Below are 23,945 nucleotides of genomic sequence, written 5' to 3'. Positions count from 1 at the left end.
TGAGAAATATTTTTTGTAAATTCAATCAGTTAGTTAGTAAATGGCATAGATTGGATTTATTCCAGATCTAGTAGTGCAAAGTAAAGTAACAAAAGGATGAATAAAAAGTTTTGTACCAGAAGTTCAACCAAGTCTTTGGGGAAGTTTGGCAGCCATGATCTCATTTATAAGATTATTAAAATTTAGGTTCCTGGATTAATAAAGTCCCATGCCTTATTGCATGCTCTTTGAGAAACAATGCACAGGCTCTTTGAGAAACATAATGAGGTTTAGGTACGCAAGACTCGTTTCATTTGCTTTCTCCTCCTCCGGTAGACCCACCTCTGCTGAGTAGATGCCTGGTGTGAGCCATCTAACAAACAGCTCTAGTTCTAAGACCGTGTCACTTTGTGTGATATCCAACTACTCTCCCTACCCCTTCCATCAAGACAGTTTCCTGATCAGTGCAAAATTGTGACTACATTTAACTAAGCCAGATTATGAATGGCAATCTCAGCTTACCTTCAGATGTGATCATTATTTTATGCACTTATTTTTAGTCCTCTGTTCCTATCACTGTTGTTCTGTGTTATGCCTTATGTCTTTAACGCCTTGAAGACAAGGTTAATACTTGTTTTGTTTATTTCATTCTTAGCGTAGCTTTGCATACAATTAGGAACTAAATAAATTCTTATGGTGACGTTTTTTTGTAAGCCAGAAGTTTATTGATTTATTTAATTTTATTTCATTTGACTATCTTAACATTTAACTAGTGTGCTGGATTGTTTTAATTTGCAACTATACAAAAATGATTTTTTTTGTTAGAATAATTTTGCCCAAATAAAGAAAATTGGATAATCTTAATACATAATTCTTAATTTAAAGAGATGATTTTTGATACATGATATAAAGTTCTTCTTTATGTAATCCTTGGTATATTTATATCTTCTTTATCTTACTCATCATTATATTAGTTACATAAAAACTGTGCCATTACTCTATACATAACTGATTTGCTCTTCAGTTTTGTCACCTTCATTTTCAGTGAGAAGTGTATCTAGTAAAATGATTGATGAAGACTGAATGGTTGAACTTCGGAGCCTCACTGGGCTCTGGTACATGGCAGGATTAATGCCATTTCGCATTCTATGTTTCATAAAAAATTTAGAGTTCTCTGCCATTGGATTCTGGAAGTACACATTACCGGAGCATTTTCTGAGAGTTTTTACTGATTTTGTGGCCCGGTAATTGCAGGTGATGTACCGGCCAAATGCATCCCGAAATGTCTTGTTGAAGAGGGTGTAGACCAGAGGATTCACCCCTGAGGAAACATAGCCTATCCACACAAATATCTCCAGGAGCATTTTGAGAGTAGTCTGGTTGCAGGAATCACATAAAGCTAAAGTTATATTTGTAATAAAAAAGGGGCACCACATAAGCAAAAAGAGGAAAAACACAATCCCTAGAACCTTTGAGGCTCTTTGTTCATTGGAAATGGTCTGCACTGACTTTTTTCCTACTGTGGACGTTCTTCGCATAAGTATGTCATCACTTGCATTGGGCAGGGTTTTGTCCTTGTGAGAACCATCCAGCATTGCCACTTTTTCTGGTGATGAGCAAGGTGTTTCATCCCTCTGGAAAACTGTGGACACAGTCAACCACATTAGGCGTTGAGGTGGCTTGTTTTTGACCAAGTAAGCTTTCTTCTGTAAAGCATGGATAGTGAGAAAGTAGGTGACAATCATGATCGCCAGAGGTGTAAAGAAGGACGCCAATGAGCCAAAGAGCATGAAATTGCCAAAACGATCCTTTGTCAGCCCACAAGTGATGTTGTTGGGGTTACCCACATCAGTGTCTATACCTTTAATAGGGACTGGAACGGCAATGCCTAAGGAAGAAGAAACAAGATAAATTGAGTTACTTTATGACCTTTGACTCTTAGATTAGGTCCTTTTAAAGTTTATCTTACTGACTTTACCCTATTAGTGTATTATAATTCCTGGTACCCACAATGCAGAATCTGTCAAGAAATAAATCAATGGAAGATTTGACAAATAGAACCTAAGTAAGCAAACCTGCTGTTTTTAAAGAGATTGGTTTCAGTTTTATAATTAAAGCTTCCCTAAAACCATAGTGTATACATGAAATAGTAGAGAATGTCTTCATTTATTCTCCATTTCTCATTATCTATTTTTGTTTGTTGATCTATCCCAAGTTAAGGAAAAGAATTCAGAAGAGAAGCTGCTTTTATCTTAATATCCAGTGTAGTTGAGCTAAAGAGACTTAAGAATACATTCATGCAATATCTTAATTCTGAGTAGATACCTATTTTATAATCTTTGAGGTTACACAGTTTCATTTAACAGGCAGTTTTATCTTTTGATATTTGTGAATGTCTTTTAACCTTTTCTTTCTGACTTCTTAGGGAAAACTAAGGGTTCATTGTTTTTTTTCAAATGCTGCTTAAAAATTTGAGAGCGAGTGGATCATGAAATTTACTTGATTTTTAAATTTATTTATATATTTATTTTTGGCTGTGTTGGGTCTTTGTTGCTGCACGCGGGCTTTCTCTAGTTTCAGTGAGCAGGGGCTATTCTTCATTGTGGTGCGCGGGCTTCTCATTGCGGTGGTTTCTCTTGTTGCAGAGCATGGGCTCTAAGCACGCGAGCTTCAGTAGTTGTAGCACGTGGGCCCAGTAGTTGTGGCTTGCGGGTTCTAGAGCGCAGGCTCAGTAGTTGTGGCGCACGGGCTTATTTGCTCCGTGGCATGTGGGATCTTCCCGGACCAGGGCTCGAACCCGTGTCCCCTGTATTGACAGGCGGATTCTTAATCACTGCGCCACCAGGGAAGCCATGAAATTTATTTTCAAGATTGAAGGTTCCTCTAATAAAAATGAAAGAAATGTACCTAATGCTAATTTTATTATACTTTAAATACCGCGAAGTAGGTATTTAAATATGACCTTGCTTATTAGTGAAGTAGGTTATTAGCAAGACAACACAAGGGTTAACCCTAATCCTTTCCCTTTGAAACAGCAAATACTTTAAAATAAGTCTGAATTAATTGATCTTTAGACACCTCTAGGAAGTATCATGAAAGAATTCACTTTTATGAATCTAAAAGTACTCCTGTCATCTGCATAGCCTTTTTATGGTAGCAAAGAGACCTTGACAAGAATATATTCCTCAAACCCTTTCTAATGGAGGCCACTGCTTTTTCTACTTTTCCTCAGGTATAACACCAGAAAGAGGATTCTGTGTACTTTCTTTTCTACACTAGGGGTCCGCAAACTATAGCCCAAGGGCCAAATCTGGCCTGCCTTCTGTTTTTGTAAATAAAACTTTATTGGAACACAGCCATACCCATTTGTTAATGTATTATATATGGCTGCTTTTGTTCTACTGCTGCAGAGTTGAGTAGTTCTGACAGAACCATATAGCATCTGTAAGACCAAAATATTTACTGTCTTGCCCTTTATAGAAAAACTTGGCTGGCCCCTCCTCTACCCTGTTACTTCCAGGTAATCATTACACTGTTCTTTCCCCACCCCAAAGCACTTCCCTTTTAAAGTCTATTTAAGCTACTTATACCACTCTATTCTCCATCCAGATCATCTACCAACCTCCAGGATATATGTCTGTCTTCCTTAATGGTTTCAGCCCCTTGCTATAGTTTTCTATCCACTGTTAACCTTGCTATCATCTTCCATGACTCCATCCCATTTATTACTCTTCTAACACCTAATTTTATATTTCTTGAACTCTTCAACTCCAATGCACTCCTGAAGCCATCGATCCATAAGTCCACTTAAAACTACCCCATAGGGACTTCCCTAGTGGCACAGTGGTTAAGAATCTGCCTGCCAGTGCGGGGGACACGGGTTCGAGCCCTGATCCAGGAAGATTCCACATGCCGTGAAGCAACTAAGCCCGTACACCACAACTACTGAGCCCACGTGCCACAACTACTGAAGCTCGTGTGCCTAGATGCTCCGCAACAAGAGAAGCCACCGCATGAGAAGTCTGCACACCACAACGAAGAGCAGCCCCTGCTCGCCGCAACTAGAGAAAGCCCATGCACAGCAACAAAGACCCAACACAGCCAAAAATAAATAAATTAAAAAAAAACAAAACTGGCCCATATCTAAAATCATGAACTCTGATATTTCCCTTTCTTGTCCTGCTACTCTTCATTACTTCTCTTTACAGTTATCTTGACATCTAGTGCATCCGTCCTTCTCTTTTTTCACATTCCATTAACTCCCATCAAGGCTCAGGTTACCTTCCCAACCAGCTTGTTGGTCAATGACAGTTAAGTTTTCACTAGTATTTTTTATACCTTACCCTCTTATTCTCCTTTCGCCTTACTGTTGTCAGATGTTACCTAGGATAACTAAATCCAGAAGAAGAAAGTGAGCTCTTTTTTTTTTTTTTAGCACTTTGCAGAATTTAAAAACTAAACTAACCTCATTATTTGCCTTTTCTTTTACAAAGTCACCAAATTGTCATCGGTTCTGCAACACAAAGTGTGATGAAATGAAAATGGCATTGATCTTGGCCTTTGTGCTAAAAAGCTGTTAAGTCTTTAAGCCAACTGTTTAAAACCTTTAGGTTTCTTTTCTCATCTGTAAAAGGAAAAAGTAGATTTGTAAGGTTCTTCTAAGCTGTAAATTTGGGGTCATCTTTTTATTCTTTTCGTCCTGTATACTTATCACTTAGTATTAGTCCATCTTCCTGAATGCAAAGATTCTTTTTCTTATTTATCTTTGTATTCTTAGTACCTAACATATCATAGGTACTCTATAAATTTGATTATCCAGCCTTGATTGAGGTACCAACAGGCTGTTTATTGGCTTGATTAAATTTCAGTTTCAATGCTTTAATTCTCTTAAGGAGCCATTTCTCCTATTTTCCCTCTACCTTTGCCCTATTCTCTCCCCCCGCCCACCCCCTGCCTCCACCCTACCCCAACACACACTGTTTCCCTTTCCTTCTCCCTTATCACACTGAGCTTACCAAAAAGGTGTAGGTTGTTTGACATGAACTACTTTAGTTTTCCTTCTCTCCACTCTAAATTTTGGCAGTTGTCACCCATCCATGCCCTTTCCGTAGCTTCTTTTTTAGGGGCCTCTTCTATCCATCAGCCTCTGTCCCCAAAGCTAACCTTTTCTCTCTGCTTGCAGATATCTCCATTCTGAATAGAGTTTTCCTTGACCCTAATTTCTTCCCAAGCCAGACTAGTAACAGTCCTTACTTTTACCTCCAAACTTTTCAAAAGAGGGTTGGCCTTCGTATCTTTATTCCAGGAATATAAAGGTCATTTTCAATGTCTCGCTTTCTTGTTTTTTTCCCCCAGTGTTCTTTTTTCTGATTAGGGAGAGAAGTTACATCTTTTTCTTTCTTCCTTTTAGCATTTTCAGGTCTCTCTTGATTTTTTTTCCTCTTTGAATTTTTCCTTATTAGGAGAAAGTGAATCTGCTGGCAAACTGTTAATGATCATAGTAACCGTTGTGAATCTGTTTGTTTTTCTGATACTAACTTATTTAAAAGATTTGAGTTATCATTTATGCTGTACTTCATGCTAAGATACTCTAATATAGCAGCTATCTTTGAGTATTAAACATGGGCACAGGGGCATAAAACAGTTCAGAAGAAATATGATTTCTCCCAAAAATTATTTCTGAACATCATTTGTATCTCTCTTAAAACTTGTAATTAAGCATGTTCAAAACACTTAAACAGACAGTAATGCCTTTAGTCTGCGTACATATTGGTTTCCAAGGTGAATATATGAACTTCGATACCTGCATACAAAAAGTTTGGTTTCTTTTTGTTTTTGTTTTTGTTTCCTCTTTTCCTATTTATCTTCTTAGGTGTGATTTAAGATGCATTTCATTTTTTTAAAAATTGTTGTTACTTTAGTAAAATTTCAAGATTCTGCATGCTACCCAGACCTTAATGATCGGTTGACAAATATGAAAACTGTTTTCAGACTTAGTCTTCCTGCATGTCAAAATCAAGCCTTGAACTTTTCTGCTTTTTCACACTTTTTGCTGATAGTGTGCTTTAGAAGCTATATGATGAATGTAATGGTATGAGGAGCTTGTATTGGTGTAACAGTGTCTACCAGGCCTGGTAATCTCCTAGCCAAATGGAACCAAAGGCTATATACACCACCACACACCCTGACATTCCCCACATACCTATTGAAATTAACCACACCACTGTAATCTTGATGAATGCTGTAGCTGGTGAGTTATATTGATTGGCCTGGATTGGCTTTTTGATGGCTATGTAACGATCCACTGAAATGGCGCAAAGATGCATGATGGATGCAGTAGAAAAAAGAACGTCAAGAAATAACCAGGCAGGGCATAGAACGAGTGGGAGGGGCCACATAGCCTCTGAAAGAAAGAAAAACAAAAAAGCATATTCTCAAAATGGCAACCTTTAATCTGCAGTTTCTTTTTTAAGTGATACATATTTTTTAACCTTTTTCTGTATTCATCTGAAATTTTATGACTTAAGCTGCAAGGTAATGTTTGACTTCAGATAATGGAGTCAGTAATATTAAATACATTTCTGTAGATGGTACCCTTTAAATACATTTTCTGTTTTGTATAATAATTACAGCTCTTTTCCTAAATCAGTTTAGCATTTTTAGCATTATTTTGACCTTTGCTCTTTTGTGTATTCCTTTTGTGATCTTTTAAAAATGTATACAGTGTTGCAACTGGAACTTAACCTTACTATTCAGATAAAATTTATTTTTAAGCTGCTATTGTATTTTTTTTTTTTTAAAAAACATTTACCAAATAGAGGAAGCAATATAATGTGGCAAAAAGAATATTAGCATGGCAGTCTCAGTGAGGCCTGGGATTTTGGCTCACTTCTAGCATTAACTAGCAGTATGATCCTTGTTTATAGCAAACTCTAATTTGGTGATATAATTAAGTGGAATGACTTGAGTTTTCCTTTTGACAGAAATAGTTCTTAAATAAAGTTTGCAAAAGGAATGGCTTCAGATGATTCCAAAGAAAAGTGGGTTGTTACCCTTCCAATATAGTCCATCCTTCACTCCAAACAAGGAGATGTAATAAGCAGTACAGACTTTGGTTTAAAAAGAAAATCTCATTATTAAGCATAGTACTTTATTTAACAAATTCTTATTTAAAAAGCATTTATTCTATACCTCATACAGTCTGAAACACTTTAGAAATATTAACTTTTTAAAAAATTTCAGGTTTGGGGTATGATAGTTTTCCAATAAATTTACTTAGACGAGTATTCATACATATATGAATGTGATACACCATGCATTATACATATACTCACTACTAAATTTTGCAGTCTTAAAACAACTAAAATTTATTATAGCGTTTGTCCTAGAGTATTTCAGTTAGAATCCATTTTACAAACACACACAGATTTTAGAACTTGCTATAAAAGCAAATTCCTCCTGTATAGAACAAATGTCATACATATGAGATTATATAAACCCTTTTTATGGTTTAATTGTATGTCCACTGACATGTGAACTACTTTTCTTTTCCTGGTTTTTGCGAGTATATCTGACTTTGACAGGTATAAAATGATTGAGATAATTGAAGGGGGAACCAAGATAACTATCTCAGGATTTCAGAGCACCAAGAGACCCTTTAGTTGTAAACTGTTTAAATTCAGGAAGCCTGGGGGGAGTGGAGAAAGGTTAGTATCCCAGACCAAAAAAAGACCATAATTTAGGGAAAGAGGTTTTAGATAGACTTGAATATGTCTTTTTCAAGACTCAAGTAGGATCTCAGTGAAAAATATTTGGATACTTCACAAAAAAAGGTAGGTAGCAAGGCTGACAAACGCACCTTTTGGTGCCTTCTGTTTCCAGAGTTGGTATGTGGCATTCTTAATAGGAATATTAAAATATTTCTTTTTAAAACAAAATCAGTATGAATTTTTTATTGAAAAAGGATAAATGATTCCTTGGTACTTGGTTCCATGTTCAGCAGATTCTTTAAAAAGGATTTAAAGCATTAGGTGGAAGGAGTAATTCATACTTTTAAGTAAGTTACTTTAATCAGACTCTTCCTGCTTCACTGAATTGGGGTTGGGGATAAGGGACAGAGATGATAAATTATAGTCATTGAGCTGGAAGAGACCTTAGAGATTATATCATTGATTTTGCAGATGAGTAAATTCTGGTACAATTAAGTCTTTGAATATGAGAGGGAGCATTTATTTATCAAAATTTAAATGTTAATTGAAAGTGTTCTTTAGGACCTTGCTGCTCAAGGTGTGCTCGTCAGATCAGCAAGGATCAGCATCACCTAGGAACTAGTTAGAACTGCAGGCTCTTGGGCCTCATCCCTTAGGTACTGAATCATACTGCAGTTGAAGGAAATACCCAGGTGATCTGTATGCAGATTAGCGTTTGAGAAGCACTGCTTTCTTGAAAAGGTTGTGTATTGAGTTTGCTGGCGTAGGATAGGCACTCAGAATTCCTCATAGAAACGAACTTATGGAAGACCGCTCAAAATAAACAAAGAAATAAAGTATGGCAGAGAAACTTGGGTTTAGAATGAATCTAATCAGACTTTCTCCCTCTTAGCCGTAGTGTTCAGTTTTCCTGTTAACTAGTGTAAAAGGACCTTGAACAAAGGCAACAATGTACTCTTTGACCTGAGCTTAAGCAAACTTATGGTCTAGAGTGGGAAGAGTCATATATGACAGATAGTTTTGCAGTGGAAGCTGCTTGAAGTGAGGCTTCATCTTAAACTATCCTGAAGTCCAGATTTAGAACTGAGTAGGAAGTAGAAAAATAGTCAAGCCTAGAGCTACGACCAGAGATGTTAATCATAGTTAAGGATTTTAAAAGGCAGATAATTAATGTCTTATATCTTAGGCTTCCTTTTTTTAAATGCATGCTCTCCATCATCTTTTAAAGTGGGTTGCTAATAAATTTGAACTTGCCTATTTAGCTATTCTAATTACGGATTATATTTTTTTTAATTAAGGTCTGGAAAATTCTAGTCATAAATCTAGTAGCCGTGAGTAGGAAGCCACAATAGCATTCTCATATGAAAAGTACATGGCTTTGGAATTGAACTGCCTGACCCACATACTTCTAGTTGTGAGCTAAGAGGGAAAGCTCTTCAGTGCTGGTTTTAGTTAAGCCTGTGAAACCTTGTTAGCCTCCTTTTCCAACATAATGAATTTATTTTATAAACTCCAATTTTGGAACAGAAAGTGGATAGTGGATATTAAAATTAATGCAGATCATTAAAACTTTATTACTTGAGTGCTTTCTTAATTGATAACAGTAGAGATGTTGAAACGTGATAGAGCAATTTCTTAAAGAAAGAGACTGAGGTTTAGAATTGAGTGATGGATCTTCTTGATTAACCTTTATGATTCCAAGTTTCATGAAATACTAGTGAATAGACTGTTTTTATGAAACTAATATAAAAGTAACAGATGACTGCATTAAATAGAAATCTTTTATACAAAGCTAAAATAATTGCCTAAGTAGAAATCACGTAATACAATAATTTATACAAGTTAAAAACATTTCTAGACATTCTCAGTTTATAAAAGGACTTTCTCTAGTCGAGATATTTTCATTCTAAATAGTATTAATTTGATAGGCTCAAGGTCAGAAAAGTTTTTTACTATTCAGAGTAACTGAAAAAGGTTAACTTGGTATGGTGAGATAGGTTAGCTATTCAAAAACTTATATGTTATTTTTATTAGGAGTTTTAATTTGTTTTAAGGATTTATAATTTCATTTATTTGTTATAATGTATTATGTCTAACTTATTTCCATAAGTATGTAACGTATTATTTTAAATGGAACATAAAAAGAAAGAATCTAAGGGAAATAAGTTATCAGGTACTTAAACTAAATTAATTACTGCTGGGGCTCTAAATTAGACTTTTTTTAATAAAAGCTAATACAGAAAGGGGAAGACATTTAAATTATATAGTATTTGTTGTCCCACAAAAAGAAAGCACACAAAATTTCTCTGAAAAACAAATCCCATTTCCCACCTCATTGCCCTATCCACTTCATTAAACTCAAAGAGGAATTTACTTCCAATAAGGTTTGAATAATGGCATTTCTTTGAGTGCCTAAAATAATTACAAATTGATAATTATAGGAGCAAAAAAGTCTTAGATGAGTCTTGGATCATGGACAGTTTGTTATTTATCTAAAAATATTAGTAGCACAAATATCTTGTTTAAAATGAAGACTTGTATGCTGTAAGTACCATCATACATAAGGGGTGGTAGAATTGCCGTTCAGTTACATACGTTGCTATTTGTCTCCCAAGGAAGGTTCAGTAACTTTTTAGACCTATGTCTAATATCTTCCTCAGAAAAGATGTCTGGCAATCATTTCAAGGATTCATGCAAGTATTGGTTAAGACCCACGTATTCTGTTTCATGTAATATGAAATATAACCTTAAAAAAATATTGGGTTCTGCCTTGTCCCTAGAGAAAATTCTATGGTCCTCCTGTTAGATCGAGTTATTTAAGATATAAATGTTGTCTTTGCCAAATATTATAGTTTTGGTTGATATGATTTCTCATTTCATTTGAGAAAGCAGAGTAACAGAGGTTAAGAGTGTGGATTCTAGAATCAGTTCTCTTAGGTTCAAATTTTATCTCTGCCACTTACTTATTCCTATGTCCTCCCTTGTAAAATGAGGATGATAATAATAATACTGGTTTTATAGAGTTGCTTTGAGGATTAAATGCAGTAACACACGTAAAGTGTTTAAAACAATATCTGGCATAGAGAAAGCACTCAATAAATGTTAGTTCTTATTACTCTTATTGTTTGACAGAAACTAGCCAACTAGCCCAACCATTAAAACACTCCCACTTAGAAACAGTGAGCCGTATCATCAGTATAAAACCTGGTATGTTTGTCTTCCTGCCTGCTGTAGCAAGAGTGCGTGCATCCAATTAAACTTAAAACTGTACTTCAAAAAAAGGGCATGAGAACATGGTTAACTGTTCAACTTTTAAGTAAATGTGTCATGAAAGTATGCCTTTTACTAAAGTTGAATTTTAACTATGTTATATATGTGGCAAAGAAGCATAGGTAACCGATGTGCACTGCCAGACATTGCCATGCCTTTTTGTTTGTTTTTTGTTTTTTTGTTTTGGGTTGTTTGTTTGTTTGGCTTTCTTTCTAACTGGTATAAAAACCTGAATTTTTAAACCATAAACTCCATTTCTTGATGAGGTAAACTAATTTTCGTCTGAAACCTGCTTATCCTTTGGGTAAGTTTTTAGTTTGGAAAGCTGAGTTATGTCATTAGTTTGGAAAGTAATTGACATTAATCTCTGAATCTGGCACATAAAAGATTTCCCTTTTGAGGATTTAAAGACTATTTTTAAAGCCATTCCAAGAGGACTATGTTCATTGAGGTAAATAGTTCATGAATGTATTGGAGCAGGACAAATCCTAAATGGCTCTAATGTCCAAAAAGGACATAGTTTTCAAGTACACGGTTTTTTTAATCTCAGAAATTCTTATGTTTCTATATATTTATCTTCTGGAAAAGACAGACCTAGATCGGTGCTTAAATTTTTATTACGAAGCTTCTGCTTTGTATTCGTTATTCTTCTTTTTTCATTACATTTAAGCATATGAGGTATCCTGGGGTTAGATGTCTAATATAGTGTTTTAAGCATTTTGAGTGATTTAATACTTATGAAAATTTTTCCTTGGTTTTTTAAAATTTCCACCTTCCAAGAAGAGGTGCCTTTAATTGCTTTGCTCCCTCATTTAAGAATTAGGTAGAGCAGCATTTCACTGCATAAACGAATAACTGATTCTTTTTCTTTTACTGCTATACATTTATCTCATCTCTGGTGAAACTCACATCCAAACTAAATCTTATATTTAAGTATATAAACCCTTTGCATGTTGTACTGATAGTTGCCAATTATTAGTGCCTAAAACGTGCTGGGACCTACTTGACAATTTCACAAGATATTGGCAATGGAAGATGTAGCATAACCATTTTACAGACAAGGTGATTGAACTCTGATATGTTGTTAAGTGACTTGCCTAAGCCAATACAAGAGAACCAGGATTCAAAGCCTAGGGTATCTTGCTTCAAACCCCCATCTTCCAGCCATTTTATATACCCTCTTTCAACTGTACCACAGACACTGTTTCAACTTACAGATCGTGAGACATGGATTAAAACTTGTAAATAAGCCAGTAATGACCAATGAATGACCAAATACTGTATTTTCTCCCTTTACATTTTTAATCGTTTATTTCATGAGAGAAGGCAAAGTTCAGAGACGTTCTTAAACTGTGAATAATCTGTCTTTTTTATATTGGCATATGATGTTCTGTTTTCCTTTGCGTCCTACTCAAGTATTTCTAACCTAGGCAACTTCAAGCCTTATGGTATAAGCTACTAATTTGTGATCATGATTTTTAAGAATTATAGACAAGACAGTAAAAAACTGGAAAGTAAAGGTTAAGTCCAATGCTCCCAAGGAGGAAGAAGTGACAGAAAAGTTGATGTAGCACAATTTATTTGAAAGACCATGTTATGCCTGCCAGTCATAATAATCTTGGAAAAATAGAAATTCAAATAATATATAATCAAATATTATACAAATTATTGGTTGAATAAAATGCTTCTCAGTGTAAAAGCCACTTTAAAATTTTCAGTGCTCTCCTTTTTTTAAAAAAACTACATTTTATTAGAATATAAAGTTTCAGTGTTACTTTCATTGAATTTCCCTGAGATAACTAAAATAACATGTCATTCATAGTGGTAATTAGTTTGTTTATGTTTACAGAGCCAGGGACACTTTTGTTTGTACAGACTTCAGAAGTTCTGAAGATTATCCCTATAATGAGAGAAAAATACACAAAATCTACTCCTGCATTTTAAGATTACAGAAATTCTTATAAATGCATTAATTTAGAAAGTCTTAGTATTTGTTAACACATGAAAAGCTATCAAAAAATCTTAGTATTTGAAGTCAGGTCCCCATTTATAATATGTGCAGTTCCCAATTTATGAATGCATCCTTTTGAAGCTTTCTAGAGGGCAACATGCATTTTCTCATACATTTTCTCATAGAAGTAGAATAATGGTTTCAATAATGAATTAATGCAGTAACATTTTAAATAGTGGTTAAGTTCCCAGGTTAGTTTATTTTTAAAAATCTGCTAACCTTTCTATATAGCTTAATTACTGATAGTAGAAGTGTTTCAGTCTATGAAAGAGTTTATTTTGTAATTAAAAATTTACATTTGAAAGAAGGAAATGAGGTTAAAAATGTAATAATTATTTCAGACATAGATAGGAAGACATTCTACATATTTTATGTTAAAATATGTTGGATTTTCTGCTGACTCTTATAGCTAAGAATATCTTGGGCCCCAAATATTTAAATATAAACTTAGTTTTCAGCTGCTATATACCTACTGTTTTCCTGTGGAATACATGGGATTATCACTGTTGTCTGCTTTTGTGTTTTGTTTGTCAGCTTACTTTAATGCCATGAAACTTTGCCTTTTAAGATTCCTTAACTGTTTAGCTGTTGATTTAAGTATCTACCACAGTATTTTGCAAAGACTAATAGATGTTTGACGGACTCATGGATTTTAAAGTTAAAATTCACTTCAATCTCATTTATTCAACATAACATCAATTAAATTTTGTGGTAGTATGAGACGAGCATTTTAACATTTTTTGTACACCTAGCAAAGCACAATTTAAAGAGTGATTTGACACATTAAACTATTGTGTGCATGGAGATAAGAGTTTGAATCAACGCCTATACAGTCTTTACCATATATGCATAAATGTTCCTGCATAATCCTCATTTATTTCTTTTAAACTTTATTCAGAATTAAGATTGTTTAGGTTCTCCTTTAGAGTAAGATTTCTTAATTATTTTCCATGGTTATGTGTAGCACTAGATTATTCAAAAGGTTGCAAATTTGTAAAAGGGAGGGGTACAGACAGGCAATATTAATGATTAGAGAGTCTTTAAAGCAGAAAACCTTATTCATTACTGCATGTCCTGCCACAGAATTTAAAGCCTGGGTAAGTGCTGATTTAGAATGGGAAGTTTTAGCCCGTCACCATCTGATTATATATGGGGGATCAAGTACTTAATTTTAGATATCTTTCTGTACTTACTTATAAAAATGTAACATTTCAACCTGAATACAATAGTTGGAATGGCAGTTTTTCTTCACCTTCTCATATATATTCTAGTTAATAAATTTTACTTCTATAACCTGAAATATTTTTATCTTCACCATATAAGCAATTCCAAGAAGCCCTGTCTGCTACAAATAACCATTTTTCTTAAGCAGTTAATGAATGGAATATCAATTAATGTCAAGCATTAAATAAGTTAAATATTCTCTTAATGCTGATTCTTCAGAGCCCTCATAATTCATCATCAGAATTATTTGTGTTTACCCAAGTTCTCTAACTAGAGATGATATGCATGGATAGGAAACTACTTATATCATTTTAATATCGTTATCTTTTTTATCGATATTATAACTAAGATTTCAGTTCTAATTATATTTTAAATTATTGTAATAACTCAGGTTTTGATCCCTTATTTTAGTAACTTAGAGGTCTGATTCTTCTAACATATATCAAGGACACAAATGGTCAGAAATCATAAAAATTAAACAGACAGATCATCTCTTGAGATGCTCTGAGCCAGACCGTTCCTTCAGCAACCAAACATAGTTTTTTGTTAACAAGACACATGTGTAAGACTTGTGTTTAAGTCTTAAGTACACAAACTATAAAGAGATACAACAAGACTTTTTAGAACAATTCCAGTTTAAATTGGGGTTTAGAGATTTATACTGGAATTTAGTGATTCAAAGACCTTATTATTAATAATTAACCCAGCACATTAACTGTCACAGCAGTGTCCTAGATATTGCTTTATCAAGAAAAAAAAAAGTACTAGTAATGGGGTAAAGTATAGGTCTGTTCTTCACAATACTTTTAAGGTAATGTATGCAGAATATATGAGTATTGCTAACTTGGATGACTTTCTAAATGATTTTGTTAGGTGGCTGAGGAGGGAATGGAATTGTTTCTAAGAAATTATTTTTTGCTCTTTAAAACTGATTATCAGCCATAGAAAATGATGAAAAATGAGGGACTGTTTCCTCACTGTACCTTTAAATAGTCCAAGTCCATATTTAAAGATTAAATGAGTATCCATTTCTCTAATAGTATACCATAGTTCGGTGGTTTGATGGCAGGAACAAAGTGAAATACTTACCAAACATTATTGTCAAGAGGGCAATCGGCATCACAAATAATCCAACCAGCAAATCAGCCACTGCCAGGGACATTAGGAAATAATTGGTAGCATACTGTAACTTTTTCTCCAGTGCAACAGCCAGAATAACAAGGATGTTTCCACCAATTGTGGGTATTATCACCATGAGTATCAGAAGAGCTGCCCAGCGCAGCTTATTTCCCTGTTCCTCAACAATCTGTTTCATTTCGTCTGGTATCGATTCTGTCTGTAATCCAGACCAGTTAGAAGAGATTAAGTGGTCAAATGAGCTCTGCAAAATGTGCTCAGGAATTGTGCGTTGTTCGAATATTCTGTAAGAGAGAGCCATTCGTTGTTTTTCTTTCATTTGATCCAATTCCAGACAGTGGTCAGCATGGTCAGTAGCTAAGCTGGTCATCTGCGTTTTTAAGCCTTTGTACCCATGCCAAAAACTCAAGGCCAAAGTTGACTCCTTCCTTAAAAAAAGAATTTCAAGTTCTATAAAATGAGAGCATACATACATTTGTCCATGTCTGTAGGTAAGGCCCGAGTGTTTAGTATTCTGCAGAGGTTCAGGTTTCAGAAGGCTTAGTGAAAGAAACTGATAGCTGTGAAAAAAAGACTATATTTTTGGTTTCTCTCTCTCCCTTTTTTTTTTCTTGTAGTGGTGGAGTCGAGTTTGAATTTGAATGCCAGAGAGTTCCCCCTAGATATAAAATATGCCAGTTGCATTATTTTATTTCTTTATTTTCAAAACCCAGTTTAAAAAAACAGTTGAATTTATTAGTAGCCCCTCCCTTCTCAATAGGTCTCTTGTGCATTTGTGACAATGCAGCCAGTTCTCATAAACGTATGCCTGGTAGGCTCCAATTAATGAAACGAGATATATTAATTTTTTCAGTGGTATAATAAAAACCTAGGTGTTTCTGACCCTTGGATGTCTTTTTACCTTTACTTTAGAATATGTGCAGAAGATTAGAAACATCAGAGCACCAAATAGTTCTGAATAGAACTTTTCATACACGCTGGCCATCTACCTAGAAACACTCCAAGCCCCCCTAACGTATAAGTAAATGATTTACCAGCTAGGAATCCTTATTTGTTGTAATTGGGTTTTGTCTGAGCAGGTTTATTTTAATACTGATATAAATGCCATTTTTGTAAAACATTTTAGAACTCCTTTAGTTTGAAAGAAGGGGAGAAAATAAGTATTACTAGAATCCAGATAATTGCTTTTACTTATTTCATCTTTCAAAGAAAGCATGTTTCTGCAACAAATATTTTCCAAATTTATCACTTTATGTTTATTGCTTTATGCCAAATTTGAACCAGTTCTTTTTTGGTTTTAAGTAGTAATTTTTTTCTTAACCTTCCCAGTTTCCGAGGGAAGGAGGGGAAGCTGAGAGGAAGATTAAATCATTTATTCATAAAATCTACAAATCCCACATTAAAAATCTCCCCTTTAACATTTGTAAATTTTTCATTTTGGTTTTTTTAACCACTGAATAGAAATAAAAGATTATGGTAGCAGAGTTTGTGAAGAAAGAAAAAAAGAAAACTCTTTAGATCAACTCTATATTTATTTGTTAAATACTTACCTCTTGCTTGCTCTTTACTCTCCCAAGCATGTCATCTTATCTGCTCAGTAGACCTGCTTGCTGCTGTGACTGCAGTCCTCCTCCCATTGACTTATTCTGAGCCTCCAGCGCTGGTGCTTGAAAGCAATGAAACAAATGTGTTGTATAGCTGTAAGCGTGCCAAGGAGGTTATTTCATCTTTGATACATTCATTTTTACAGAGTAGCAGCATTCATTATAATTCATAAAATCACTAGTTAAGTATGTTGAACCAGTTCATGACCCTTATTCAAGTTATATTCTTAAGAGCTCTCTTTAATATTGGGGGGACTGTAATAAACTCTGTCATTTTAGCTTAAGGTAGTTTTGTTTTAGATTAACCCTAGGCTGTTTTTCCCATTTGAGAAAGAATAAGATACAATCTAGAGATACTAGAGCTTTAATTCTGTGAAGGTTCTGCCCAGTGAACCTTAGAGTGATTTCCAGAGCTCTAATTTCTACCAGTGAAACAAGATTCTTATCCAGCTTTTATGCCTTTGTTGTGGAACACAATTAATTTGCTCTGGTTACAACCTTATATAGAAGAACACAGAAAGGTTTGAATTCTACGTGCTTACATAAGTTTTAGAAGAGACTTTTTCATTGCTTGCTTTTAAAAAGGTGGCCTCTGGATTTGGGAGTTGGTTCATTGGCAGTTTTTTTTTTTTTTTCACAGATATATTGGGGAAAGTATGTGATATATAATGAAAATATATTTCTGCCTTATTTCAGAAAATTAGTGTAAAAGTCTTATCAGCTATTCTATCTGAGTTTTCCTTGAACTGTAAGACTAGCTTAGTACTAGGACTTCAGCATTCTCAAGGTTTCCTTTTAAAAGGTCATCATAGGGGACTTCCCTGGCGGTCCAGTGGCTAAGACTCTGCGCTTCCAATGCAGGGGGGCGCATGTTCGATCCCTGGTCAGGGAACTAAGATCCCGCATGCCGTGTGGCAAAAAATAAATAAAGATCATCATAGATTGCTCATATTTTTAAATTATTTAATTACTTCTACATTGGCAACAGCATTTATGCCCTGTTTCAAATTTATATTCCTTACCTTGTGTGAAAGTTACTGGAAAATATTTTGTTCATTTCAGTTCTACTGAGCACTTCAGATTTTATTCAATATTTGCTGTTTTATTTTAACTCAAAATTCAATATTTTAGAAAAAATATTTACTAAGAATTTTGGGTGAAAACGAATGAAATAATCCTCAAGAACAATCAGATGGATTTTAATGTGCCAGAATTTCTCTTCAAGACTATGAAAATATCTTAAAATACTGCTTTATTCTGAACCACAATTTGACCCCTATGCTCATGCAGGCAGATAGGTATCTGCAAAACAAGTAATGTCAGATTGAAAATAGCATCATTATATTTAATGAAAAGACTTGTATGAAAGAAACCTTCATTGATCTGTGTTTACAGATAAATTTATTAAAATATTCAATGAGTATATTACAAAAATACCAAACATTATTATTTTATAATACTGTGCCAATACTGAACCTTCTCACCCACATTCACTCACTTTCTTTTTTTTTTAATATTTATTTATTTATTTTATTTTTGGCTGCATAGGGTCTTAGTTGCAGCACGCGGGACGCGGGATCTTGGCTGCAGCATGTGGGATCTTTTCGTTGTGGCACGCAGGCTCCAGAGCACGCGGGCTCTCTAGTTGTGGCTCGCATGCTCAGTAGTTGAGGCGCATGGGCTTAGTTTCCCCACGGCATGTGGGATCTTAGTTCCCCTGCCAGGGATCGAACCTGCGTCCCCTGCATATGAAAGCGGATTCTTAACCACTGGACCACCAGGGAAGTCCCTCCCTTTTTTTTTTAAACCTTAACTAAAAGTAGTTAAAATTGGTTCTTGGAATGTTTTTATTTTATTTTTGTATTTTTAATTAGTTTAATGGCTAAAGGACATAACTAGTTAGAACAGCTACTTATTTGGCAACCTTGAGTCATTAGAAGCATAGCTGATAATCAGAGAGAAAGCAAAATAATAATAATAAAAGGGTAGATGAATCTCTCAGTAGGCAAATAACTAAACCTGTGCTGTAAAACTTCACGTACATTAGGCAGAAGGCTGTCTATAAGTCCCCACTCCAAATCTTTTTGCTCTAAACACACTCACAAAAACTTCTCTCCCCCATCTTTAATGAAAACAAACATTTGCACGTGGTGGTAAATCTAAATAGTACAAAAGAATATCCGTTGATAAATTCACTCTTGAGACGGTTTTTTTTGTTGCTGTTGTTTTAATATTTGAGACAGTTTTAACAAACACGTTTCCCTCCCTTCTCCAGAGTAGAGTAACAAATTAAGAGGTGGACAAGCACTTTGGTAATAGCAAACAGGGCCAACTAAAAAAACAGGAATTAAAAAGTGTAGGCGTGTAGGTCTACTCAGAATAGAGACTTGCAGCTCTCATAACTCAGCCCTCCACAACTCTGTGGTATAATAATTGATATCATAGTGTTGACTACCATATATTTAATAAAGGTTAAATCATCTTTATTCAGCTCTGTTTTGGATAACAAGAATACATGAAGTGCATTTTTTTTAAATTTTCATCCAAAATGACAAAAAATATAAAAGTATGATTCTAAATGGTAGAATGAGATTTCAAATATCTGGAAACTTTATTTGTGTAGAATATCTCATTTACCAAGAACTCCAGATAAATTAATTCTTACTAAAGTAGCTTAAAGGTCAGACTCAAACTCTAATCTGACCGTAAACAAAACACCTAATTGGTGCCTTTTTTTTCTAAAATACTTACTTTTATCCCTGATGCCTTTTAATTTATTGAACAGATTCTGTCTTCTACTTAAAGGGGCAGTCTAGTATCTTTTATAGGTTTAGGAAGACAACTTAAATGTCAGTCAAAGATATTTTTTATCTCTCAGTCATAGTATCTTTCAAACACTAACACACTAAGGAATTTTTGACAATATGTGGATTGTGTCCATTACGTATTCATTCATTTGCGAAGTATTCATTGAGTTCCGTTAGCTTGTGGAGATACAGTGATGAACAAGATAAACATTTTCTGCCTTTATATCAATATAATTTATAATTTTATGAGGGGTGCAAACGCATATACTGATAATTATAATATAGATATGGTGCAGCTAAGACTAACTCACTTCAACAGGGCCCTCAGTGCAGCTCAAATATTTCTTGGCTTTTTTTTTTTTTTTTAATTCCTTTCTTGTTCACTCTCTTTGATGAGATCAGTGAAAGAGCTAAAACTTCGCTCATTCTTCCCTGATGACTGAATTTACCTCTTATTATTTTTTATTTATTTATTTATTTATTTTTGGCTGTGTTGGGTCTTGGTTGCTACGTGCGGGCTTTTTCTAGTTGCGGCGAGTGGGGGCTACGCTTCCTTGTGGTGCGCAGGCTTCTCATTACGGTGGCTTCTCTTGTTGTGGAGCACGGGCTCTAGGTGCTCGGACTTCAGTAGTTGTGGCACTCAGGCTTCAGTAGTTGTGGCACGTGGGCTTAGTTGCTCCAAGGCATGTGGGATCTTCCCAGACCAGGGCTTGAACCCATGTCCCCTGCATTGGCAGGCAGATTCTTAACCACTGCGCCACCAGGGAAGTCCCTTACATCTTATTTTAATGAAAGACTTAGACCAATCTGAAAGCTCTGTCACCTTTCAACTTCTTAAAATGTCTTTCTTTTCATCCATCCTGTCATTTGGGATCATGTTGTCATTCCTCTTTACCATAACTAACTTCTACTTAAATCCTTAGTCCCAACTCTTTATGGTAATTCTTTGCAATCTTGCTGAATAAAATATTTTCTTTTTCACACATAGAATCCATGCCTTAAATATTCATTTCCTCAGCTTTAACTTCTTTCTTGCAGACATGCTCAGGTTTACAGTTAATGAAAAATAAAACCTTTCTTTGTCCCTTAAGTCTCTTTCCTTCATCATTTGACTTCTTTAGAGAATTGCCTATCCTTTTTCCTTCTTACTACCCACCCAATATATAACCCTTGTAATCAGATTTTTATCCCCAATATTCTATTAAAATAACTCTTAGAAAGTCACTAATTAACACCAATTGTTGATTTTGTGCAATATTCATCACTATTGACTGAGCATTTCTCTTTAAAACTTGTATCTTTTTTTTACTTCAAAGACACCCTATCCTGGGTTCTTTGTCTTTCTTACAGAATCTTTTCTAAGTCTTATTCTACCCTCTTAATATGTAGATCTTCCAAGGTTCCTATCCTGTTAACTTTTCTCCCTCTTCATTTTCTCCTTGCATTCACTCTTATGGTTTCCCATTGACTTGTTGAAAAAAACTCCTAAAACTCTATTTCCAGCCCAATGACTGTGATCTTGTGGTCATAAGATGAGACAAGCAGCATACTTAAGGGCTAGGAGACCTCAGACAAACCAATTTCTCTGAGCTTTAATTTCTACATTTGTAAAAAGGAGGTGATGTAACCTGCTCTGCCGACTTCACAGCAGCATTTGACCCAGTTGATCATTTCCCCTTCGCCTTCCTTAAAATAGTTTCTTTGCTTGGCTTCCACTAGACCACACTGTTGGATTTTCTCCTACCTCATTACTACTCCTTTGTAGTCTCCTTTACTTGTTCTCTTTCATCTCAACCTCTTTAATATTGGGGCTCCTCTGGGGCTCATTTCTGGACCTCCTCTCCCCTCACACTTGGTGATCTCAGACACACTTAAGGCTTTGAATACTACCTATATACTAAAACTCCCAAATTTGTATCTCTAGCCTAGACCTTTCCTTCAAACTCCAGACTGTTACATTCAATTACCTACTCAGTATTTCCCTTAGGTGTCTAAAAACATCTCAAACTCAAAATGTCCAAAATTGAACTTTTGCTCTTCCCCTCCAAATCTGTTCTATCTATTGGTTTCTTTATCTCAGTTAAAGGCAGTTGCATTCTTCCAGTCTCTTTTTTTTCACGTCTTACCATCAGGAAATCTTGTTTATTCTACCTTCAATATATGTACCAAATTTCAAACATTTTCCCCCATGTTCATGACTACCACCAAGTCACAGTTATATCTTAACCAGATTTGTGAGGTAGCCCCTTAACGCGTCTTCTTTCTTCTACCTTTGCCCTCTGGTCTCAGTAGAGCAGCCAAAATTAACCATTTTTAAACAAGTCAGATCATATCATTCCTTTGCTTAGAATCCTGATTGCCCTTCACTTCACTCATAGTAAAAACCAAGTTTCCTATAATCTGGCCCTGTTTTCAACTACTCTTCCCCTCTTCACTACACTCGAACTATTGACCTCTTTGCCACTCCTCAAACATGCTGGGCATCATTCCCCCACAGGGCCCTTGCATGAGCTGTTTCCTCTACCTAATATACTCCTTCTCTGGGCAGCCACTTGGCTCACTTCTTCACTGCCTTCTTTTCTTTGCTTAAGTATCACCTTATCATTGAAGCCTGCCTTGACTACTCTAATGAATACTGCAAAATGCCCCCTCCTCTTGGCTCTTCCAATACGCCTTACCTTGATTTACTTTTTTGGTTCTCCTTAGAACTTCACCTCTTTACTTACTTTATCATTTATCGTTTATTGTCTTTCTCCTACTAGAATGTAGTGTTTGTCTTTTTTGTTCACTGTTCTCTTTGAGTTTATCCTGCTTGGAGTTTGTTAAGTTTCTAGTCTCTCATCAAAATTTGGGAAGTTTTTGGCCATTATTTCTTCAAGAGTTCTTTCAGCCTTCTCTTCCTCTTCTCCCATTGGGACTCCCATTATGCGTATGTTGGTATGTCTTGTGTTGCCCACAGGTCTCTTAGGCTCTGTTCATTTTGCTTCATTCTTTTTCTGCTCCTCAGATTGGATAATCTCAACTAACCTAACTTCAATTCTCAATTAACCTAACTTAATATTATCAGTTAACCTGATTTGATTCTTTTTTCTGCCTGCTCAATTCTGCTGTTGAGCCCCTCTAGAGAATTTTTCATTTCTTAGTTTGATGATTTGAAGGGCAGGGGGAAACATGCTGATAATGCTGTAACTTTCTGAATGTTGCACATTTCTCTAGGTTCAGGAATGCAATCTGAGATTTTTAAGAGCCATGTTTCTTATTATGGTGAAGTAGCAATTTCTTTATATAAATCTTTTCAATCTACTTTCTTCTTACCTATTTGAGATATTTTCACTCCATTTTGGCAGCACCTGAAAGAAATTACTCTGTTTAGAAACATACCAAAAGCTTGTCTGAAACTATAATTATTTTTAGTTTTCTGAAGTCCAATAAGATGTTAAAAAAGAAATATTAAAGATCGGACTAAATTTGTAAGGTTTGGGGCAAGATCTGTGTGGTTTTGTTTTCCTGGTGGTACTTTACATGTAGTAGATAGATAATTCAGTAAATACTAAATTGATGGTAAAAAAAACTACCATAAAAACTGTAGTAAAAAACTACAAATAGCAGTAGCTTAGGATACAGAGTTTCATGGGACAGAAGGGTGTTTGGGAAATGAAACTGTTTTCTTCTTTTTCAGTTATTTTTGTGATAATATTTTATGTATGTTTTATATTGTTATGAAGACAAAATTCAAAATGTTTAATATCTCCCCTCTTTTAATGGTATTCACTTTTTAAATTTTTATAAACTAGCCAAGAAATAAAGAGAGCAAGAAATGTTGCTAGAATTCCCACAACATGTAGCTCCATTGTTGAGAACAAATGCAGCTAGCAAATTTGTAATTGTCTGAGTAAATATACTTTTTAAATTTAACATATCAAAATGTAAATATGAGGAAAAGCTAAGTCATAGGTAACACATTTTGTGCTAATCAAAGTGTTGAATTCCTTGCTAACTATCCCCAGCCAATATAACAAAATCCACTATTTTTCCTGTGACTTGAACATTTCTAGACATTTATTTTTCTAAATATGTTCACAGAGACATAGAGATGAACTTTTATTGCTGATCAGGGATTAGTCATTTAAATACTTAGTTTTAAATGCTGATCCAAAGCCATTAAAACAAACTACAGGAATTATTTTGTGACATTATCTTAAAG

At 34.9% G+C, this 23,945-nt stretch overlaps 2 protein-coding genes across 2 annotated transcripts in view; one reads left to right on the top strand and one right to left on the bottom strand.

Annotated features, from left to right (window-relative positions):
- PSMD1 (proteasome 26S subunit, non-ATPase 1) overlaps nt 1-23,945 on the top strand; it is a 100,809-nt gene that overhangs the window by 33,043 nt on the left and 43,821 nt on the right. The gene's annotated exons all lie outside the window — the stretch shown is intronic.
- On the bottom strand, nt 978-15,805 carry HTR2B (5-hydroxytryptamine receptor 2B). The gene is made up of 3 exons (XM_068543739.1): nt 15,283-15,805; nt 6,182-6,382; nt 978-1,867 (listed from the first exon to the last, which is right to left on the bottom strand). The coding sequence occupies exons 1-3, from the start codon at nt 15,803-15,805 to the stop codon at nt 978-980; spliced, it is 1,614 nt and encodes a 537-aa protein (XP_068399840.1).

The sequence above is a fragment of the Eschrichtius robustus genome, chromosome 5 (assembly GCF_028021215.1).
Source record: "Eschrichtius robustus isolate mEscRob2 chromosome 5, mEscRob2.pri, whole genome shotgun sequence".
In the NCBI taxonomy this organism is placed as follows: domain Eukaryota; kingdom Metazoa; phylum Chordata; class Mammalia; order Artiodactyla; family Eschrichtiidae; genus Eschrichtius; species Eschrichtius robustus.
This window is presented reverse-complemented; position numbering and strand designations above follow the sequence as displayed.